An 8,720-nucleotide genomic window follows, 5' to 3' on the forward strand; every position below is an offset into this window, starting at 1 on the left:
ATCGCCGGACGCTCCCGTAACCGTCCTCAGTTCGATTAACCCGATCGATCAGTACATTAAAGCTGAGCGAGACATGTAAATGACCGATTATTCCGTTTTTACAGACGTTTCGCCGCACCTGATCTTCAAGAATGGCACCACGCCAACGCTGTGGCCTCAAGATGTGCCCTTCCCACCCGATGAGAACAAAGAAGAAATACAATCCACCTTTGGAGACGCAGATGGACAAAATGGCGAGCAGCGTGGGTCCTGTTTCTCTCCTGGAGACACGGCGCAGTATCCCGCTTACTTTAAAGATACAAAAGGCCTCAATCACACGGTATTCGGGTCAGGACTATCTCTTCAATATCTAAAGGGCGGTAAGCTCCCAGACGTACTTGGCGGACGCGCAATGCCACTTTATGTCCGCTGTCCCATTTGCCAAAAAGAGTTCAAGCAGAAGTCAACTTTGCTCCAACATGGCTGCATTCATATAGAATCTCGACCATATCCATGCCCAGAATGCGGTAAGCGTTTCCGTCAACAATCTCACTTAACTCAGCATTTGCGCATCCACACCAACGAGAAGCCGTACGGCTGCGTGTACTGTCCCCGCTTTTTCCGGCAGCGGACTATTCTGAACCAGCATCTCCGCATTCACACCGGGGAAAAACCCTACAAGTGCACACAATGCGGCAAAGACTTCAGGCAAAAAGCTATTCTTGACCAACACACGAGGACCCATCAAGGAGACAGGCCATTCTGCTGCCCCATGCCAAACTGCCGTCGGCGCTTCGCCACCGAGCCCGAAGTAAAGAAGCATATAGACAACCACATGAACCCGCACGCGGCTAAAGCGCGGCGGGCGGACGCTAAGACGCCGCGCCCGCTGCCGCCAGCGTCGGCGGTCGTGAAGCCGGAGCTGTACTTCCCGCAGTGCTACGCGCCACCATTCCAGCAGTTCTCCTCCGGGGCGGAGTTCAAACCGGCAGTGGGGCCGGGCGCGGCCGTGGCGTGCCTGCCAGCGCAGTGACCCACGCCCCCGCGGTGGCCGCCCGGGCCTCCCGCGCCGCACCACGCGCCCCCGCACGCGCCCTCTCACCACGACCTCTACGTCGACCGCCTCTACTGAGCCCTCCGCTACCGGCCTGCGACGACGACACGTGGAGCGTCGCGTTACACAGTATACGACTCGCTTTTGCGAGCTTTTATCGAGATATCGGATCGCTGTAAACATGCTTCGATCTGTAAATAACAGTTCTATCCGGCGCCTGTCGCGAATGTACAGTTTTCGAGAGTTCACATGAATAGTGTTACCGTCAAAATGCGAGTATAGATAGCGTTTTTTGCCCCGTAATATTAAGTTACCACGTAAGAGTTAGGTTTCTCTGTGATTCTTCAGTCGAAACTTGCTTCAGAATCCGTGCGGATCGAACCAGAGATTAGAATTTAAAACTCTTCGTTGAAATCTAAAAAGTAAGAAATTCTCTTTTACCACGTAACGGTATTTCGCGATGAATGCTTCCGGCATGAAAATGTGCCCAATAAATAAATATTTTTTAGATATATTATGTTAAATTTATTTACGAGTGTTAAGATTATAATATCTGGCAAACGCAGGGTATGGCGAAAGAAATAATATGCTCAACGTTTTAAAGATACTTAAAATTATCTGCGTATTACGCTATAAACTTATTGGTATGGAATTCTTAAGAACAGTAATGCAAGTACGCAAACCAAAAACGTAGGTTACCTTTTGCCATCAAAACATTTATTTGTTAGTACTTACGAACTTAATAAAATGCATTTAATCTAGACGAGATTTTTCTCTTTAACTATGTAGGTGCCAAATAATGTAGTAATTTCATGTCAATGTCCATTTTGTAATGTCCATATATAATAACGTTAAAAAAACACATCGGAATAAGATTCAGACGAGCCAATATTCAAATACTGAGAAAATGGACATTGATAACTGCCAGTTTATTTTTTTATAGGCCTAGTTTAGGTTGTTACCAGTTTTTTCAACAATACGACAATTTGGATGCATTTACGTGGAAAAGGGTCAGACTGAGAAAGGACTGTGATAGATAGATAGGTTAGGCGTCTATTTCGCTCATTTAGCGTTAAAATTTCGTGTATTGTACGAAAAGAAGAGAGCATTGTCGTGTGATTGTTAAAAAATATACTCGTGATTTTTTTTTATTTAAAGATTATGTTCCTAAATCAAAATTGTGTTTGTTTAAGGCTGTCAGGCCGCGCGGGCGCCAGCCCTTGCCTTTTCTCGACTGATTTAAAAAATGTAACCGTCACGAGTGAGATTAGCGAATTTTTGCCAATTAGATAACGTGTGTGATGTCGCAAAGTGCTTTTCGGTGTAGGAACGGAGAGAGGGTTATGCCAGAGATATGTTTTACTTAATTTTAGCTTAGGCTATCGAATTTCGAATTACCAAGCAATTCGATCATTCATCGCGAAATAAATTAGTATTTAGGAAAATAAAGATATATATGTCTCAGAAGTGCTCTAGTTTCTCGATATCGCCCGAGCCTCCGTAATCGCGTCCTCACTAGTTACAGGTATACTTAGAACTCCAGAATTACATATAACATTACAGATATGAATAGGTTTTGAACAGAGGGATGATATATGAAATATATCGACTTTGTTGTAGTTGTCAGAGCGCTCACGCGAGTCTCCGTGACTATAAACTTCGCGGTTTCGGGATCCTAGAGCAGGGTTTTTAAACGTTTTGTCATCTGTTTGTATCTATAGACGACTTATATAGCTTATTTTACGATATTATTGTGATGATTTCGTTTTCCTACCGCATAAGGGATGTTACGTAATAATAATAGTAGATAATAGTATGTATTTGTGGAGGTACTTGTCACATAACATGGATACCATAGTTATTATTTGTCGCCGACCAGGTGGCCGAGATTTCTTGTTTATGTGTGTTGTTCGTTTTATGAAAAATTATCAACCATTGGACTATTATGAAAATTTATAGCATTACAGTTCTGACAATCGATCGAGATTCTAGTGACATTTATTTTGTTAGTTGTTAAATTTATTTGGTTTGGTTATTGTCTCGGCTCTACAAAATTCAATTATGTTCTAAATAATGTTGGTTACTTTGAAATAAATTGATTTCTTATTCTATACATTGCAAGTTATCACTAATACCAAAATCTTATTCAAAAAGATTTATTAAACAGATAAAAGAAACTAGAAAATTAGATCGATATCAGAATTGCAAGCGAATCCGTTGTCTTTATGTTTCTGATTGTTTTTCCTATCAAACTTTTGGAGGTTTACAAACAAAAAAACACCATTCTCGAAGATTTGTAATATTCTTCCGTGACTATATTTATCCTCAAAGTGTGATCCTCCTGAGAGGCGAGGCACTCCGCTCCCGGTGTATCTCAAGCAATAGTCTACAAATCAGTTTTCGGTGCTCAGATTTTATTACTTGACCTCCTCGTATTGATGATGTCCATGTACGACTTTTATAAACATTGTTGGATTTTTATGCCTCAACCGGTCACTTAATAAAATTTGAACCAAAATATTTACCCATCACAATACAGCAGCCTTATACAATAATAGTTATAAGTATTTTTATACATTTTACAATATATCCGTTTTTGGCGCCGGGAGCAGAGCGCGGCGCCGCAAGTTTGAATACAAACACATGCAGTGCCATAGCCGACTACTAACCTCAGATTTATAATTAGATTTTTATACCGATACAAATGGATTTAATTTTTAAATATAAACAAAGGTGATTAAGTATACAGAGATTAAAGATGATATTTTATACATTTATTACATACAATATTATTAAAAGTAAATGTGAAATAGACTTAACATTTTTAGTATACCACGTGCTAAGTACCTAAGTGTCAGGAAATCAGGTTTTTTGTAAGTTACGCGTGAAGCGAGTGATGGGAAATTGGATAATCGTGTGTCAATTTTTCGCAATATCCTCATGCCTGAAAAGGCACGTTTTAAATAATTTTACAGCGTTCACAAATTATTATCAGCCTAATACATATCACAGATAATTTTAACAAGTTATTTTTTTTTTTTCATTTGACAGCTTGTTTCCCGCGTAATTCTTACGCCCGACATGTTTTAAAAAGTTTGGTGCATTTTGGGCTGTTTGTTTTAATTGCTCATTGTTCGTTACGTTTTGCTCAATTTTTCGTGTATACCTTACATAATATTACTTGTGTTAGTTTAATGCGTCCTTGTATTATTGTATAATGAACTAGAGAGCACGGTCCGCTTTTCTTTTATTACTTAAGTGCGTGTTTTGTCAGTGCGAGTACTTATTATTTGCGTATGGACGTGTCATTTTTTAAGACTGTAATTTTGTTTTGTAAATTATCTGCGCCGTCCAATTAATTTGATCATCCAAAAGTTGATATATTTCACTACAAGCAATACATTTCTGTACTCTGATTTTTTGTAGACTCCACTGACATTTAGTTAGGTTCTTACTATGTTCCTAGCTTTGGTAACGTTTATTTATATCTGCAACCGTCAATATTGAAGGACAAACGAATCCGTTGAAGCATAATTTTGTATTAGTTTTTATTGCCTTGTCTGTCGATGTTTATTCGTTTACGGAATGAAATTCCATTCATATATAACTCTACTTATATACCATATATAATAACATTTCGCATTTATTTTAATGTGATTTACTAACGCTATTATACTTTAACATTAAGTAATCTTCTTCTAATCGATTGCTACCCATTAACAAATGTAATACTTATTTTAAGTTTAACAAAAGGAGAGAATAAGATTGCATTGTAAATGTATACTTTGCATATATTATCGTGCGCGTCAATTGTATTAAATACAATAAGTTAAGTTAATCCATTGCTTGGTGAAAACGTTTTAGGTTAAAGACTAAAGTCCCTTTGATTTGCATTATTAAGGAATAGACAAACCGCTGACTTGCCGAAATGTTAAATGTCCCATAGACAACAAAAAAATAATAGACTACCTAGACGCAAATTTAATCTGTGGACTAGTCAAATTTCACTAAGTTGAAATCGATAACTTGAAAATCAAGATTTATATAAAAGTGGCGTACATAATACAAAAAAATATTATATTATTTATAAATAAATCAGTATTTCTCATAGAAGTTTTAAAAAATCCCAATTAGCACTTTCAATATACAAATGACACTAAAATCTTCTATCAAAAAGTTGAAATATAAAAAAAAAATCAATGGTCTCCAATAATACAGCTCTTTTCCTATTGTAGTATCAAAATAACGCATACGGACAGAACAACTTCGTAGGAGGTTCGCTTTGTCTAGCTACACTAGAATTGTTTTGCAATTTCTTGCCTGTTTATTAAAAAATTGGCGCCAAATTACGGCATTCTGTCAATTATGTATCCACACTGATTAGATTAAAAAATTATTTCAACAAATTCCTTAATGACCCTTGATTTATACGATAAATAATTCTTTCAAATAATGGGAACGTTTTTAATAAATAATATAATACTTAGTCTCCGGTAAAATATTTAAAAGTACAATTAAATATAAAAGACAGTGCGTAACCATTAGGTCTTATCGAACATTCATATTTCGTTGCATTTAATTCTGATCTCTTAGTCATGAGATTTTCTACATATTTATAAGTTTTGGCAAATTAGTCTTATCTATGTAAAATACTTTATGGCTAGATTTTTTACAATGGCTTCTAAGACCATAGTAATAATATGTATTTGAAAAATCGTAGTATTTCACGCTTTATCTATTACAAAGCTTTTTACAAACAAATTAAAATTCTATTTAGTACGCGATATCTCTACACAGATTCAAATTATATTTATTGATTTAAATTTTTCTATTTTTTTAACCTCAAATATTTTACTATTACTATGAATATATTGATCCGTATGCTTGGATCCATTTTATTATATTTTAAGTATTGTGTTACAATAGAATTATTTCTTCCGTACACGCGGTCTCTTATACACGTTCTATTTTTTATCTGTAAAATATCTTTAGCCAGCACAATTTTAAAATAAGAATAAGAGTGTGAATTTGACATTATATTACTCCAAAATTAAATATTAGATTCCACATTATTTTAGACAGCCTAGTAAGGATATTAGAATTTCGGGATTTCATATTTTATTTAAACCGTTGGCTACGAATTATTATTTTTACGTCTTCCATTTACGCTGTAGTTTATAATTATATATTTACATGTACTTCGTGTTTAACCTGTATCTTTTTAACTTTTATTGTATTATTATTTCATTGTATAGGACACAAAAATTATCTCTACATGCGAGCAATAATTGCGGATTTAGTGCAATACACGTTTATTTTGGCGTTATAAATAATTTGTATTATAATTTAATGTGCTTATTTTATTGTAAGGTTAATATAACATATAGTATAGATAAGCGAATAATTGGTAGCCAACATAGGTGGCCTATATTGTGTTTGATTTGTTGTTAACTCCATCGTGTACACTGCCACACTCGCCAACCGCTGTCACTTATATAATTAAAATGAATAATAATTAATTTCTATCACAATAGAGACTTGTTGAAACAGTTCCACAATAAAATAAGAGTTGTTGAATTTTTTATAAAAGATAAAACATATTAGATATATGATCTTGTAGTCTGGATTGAGTTTTTTTTACAGATTTTATTAGACGCGACAGTCGAAGTTACGGCGCCCATTCCGCTTATTTTTGCTACAACACTTATTTAAATACAATAAAGTTACTTATACCGGATAGTACAATAGATATACAGATTTTACAAGATATACAATAGATTTTTTATACAATAACGGCGTGATATACATATTACAAAGATTTTTTTAAAGCATAGTGGGCGGCGTAGCTATCTATGGTTAGATAATATTGGTTTTCAGTGAAATGGGTGCTGTTATATTATTAATTGTACATATTTATTATAATATACAACAATAGACTGGTAATTTTACAATGTTGTTAGGTTTCTACAGAATTATACCGGGGCTGTGGAGAATTGATTGAAACTTTCTTAAATGTTAGACGCTTTGTTGTGGGCTTCGTGTCGTTCCCACTGTCTTCCAGATTTTATTGTTAAAGCAATGTTTGTTTTGTAATAAATGACCAGAAACCCACACGTAATGTGACATAGCCGTATTAGAATAGCGCAAGAGATACTCTCAGGAAACAGAACAACGATATAAAAGCGTTATGGACATAGTTTTCTAGTTATTTAAATTATTTTGACAATGATAATGACCCCTATATACTTTTATTTGACATACGTTGAATGTTATTTTATAGTTGCGTAGATAGCGTAGTTGTTACCAATGTCTGATAGGCCTACAAATCATGTCTCTGCAGCCCCGCTCACAGTGTTACAATAGAATATATTTTCTTACATACAAATACACCGAAATAGACTATATGAGATTGATTTTATACAATCCCAGAATACAAGATCGAACTTTTTACACAGTACAGATTAAACAGGTTTTATTTTCATTTCACCATAGACTTTTGTTGGTATTTCTTTTTCGAAACAGTTGGTTGCGATACGGTCACAAAGATCCGGGCGAAAAATTTTAACGTTGGCAATTAATATAAAAAGTGAATTTGTAAATATATTTTATAGTTCTTCCAAAATGATATCAGTATTAAATACAAAATTCGATTCGGTTAGGTCAAAAGTATAAGTGTGATCTTATAGAAAATTTGTATTAGATTCTTCACCATGTAACTTCTTTCGTATAGTTATTTTATAATTATATTAATTTTTATTATTTTAGATTTATTGTATTTTAATTGAATTGTAACGTTCTTGCCTAGATTTGCATTTATATTAGTTACATATTATGCGTTGAAAGTTGATACCATCGTATTTATGTATATTATTATTCTATTAAGGGTTTTGTTTGTTTTTGTCATTTAATAGAAGTAAAATGTTGTAAAAAGTAAGCTCGTTGTATTTTATCAAATAAACACTTTTTAGTCCAACTGAAGCAATATAGAGCAGTTTTATTTACTTTTCTTTTAATACCCTATTTACTGTTTACCTGTTTTATTTTAATAATATTAAACCTTGACACAATAAGTAACTGAAAAAGAATTAATTTTATTTAACATTTGACTACAGCTGAAAAGGCCTCAGAAAAAATGTTGTATTTTTTTACCATTAAGAATAACGATTGATGCTTTTAACGCAGATAACATAATGCTATATGAGGCTGGTGTTAGGAAATATATCTTAGAAAAAAACTTTAATTAGTAAATAATTAGGTCAATTGTTAAAATTTTCATTTAACTATGTGAGCACGCTAAGCTCTGGCTCTTGCGTCAAATTCATTACATACAATATTGTACTTGATTTAGAATACATGGATTTTTATTCGCTGTGGCTTTGTGACGGAGAGGCACAAATCTGCTTATAATCTACGGCGATATAGTGTACTTCAAAATTTTTATTCCAATATACAAAAAAAGTTGAAAAACTTAATCTAAATGTAATTGCTTATAGCGCCATCTAGTAGATTTGAATTTAATTAATTAACACAATTCAAACCTACCTCCAGGGGCTGAAAAACTTTATTTTTGTTTCTTTTTCTTTAATGTAATAGCTATTGAACGGATTTATCTAAAATTTAATGTAAAAACAAGCATGGTTTGCCAATGTCAATGTATGAGCAATATCGTTTGCTTTATATTTCGAAA

The 8,720-nt window shown here is 34.3% G+C and overlaps 1 protein-coding gene across 2 annotated transcripts in view; it reads left to right on the forward strand.

Annotated features, from left to right (window-relative positions):
- The window catches only part of LOC119840740 (zinc finger protein 774), a 46,000-nt gene extending 44,097 nt beyond the window's left edge, over nucleotides 1-1,903 (forward strand). For both annotated transcript variants that reach the window (XM_038367460.1, XM_038367461.1), the window contains exon 3: nucleotides 105-1,903. In XM_038367460.1, the coding sequence (XP_038223388.1) occupies nucleotides 105-1,012 (908 nt within the window). In that variant the 3' untranslated portion in view covers nucleotides 1,013-1,903. The remainder of the gene's footprint in view (nucleotides 1-104) is intronic.
- The last annotated feature ends 6,817 nt before the right edge of the window (nucleotides 1,904-8,720 follow it).

This window comes from Zerene cesonia, chromosome 7 (assembly GCF_012273895.1).
Source record: "Zerene cesonia ecotype Mississippi chromosome 7, Zerene_cesonia_1.1, whole genome shotgun sequence".
Classification (NCBI taxonomy): Eukaryota; Metazoa; Arthropoda; class Insecta; order Lepidoptera; family Pieridae; genus Zerene; species Zerene cesonia.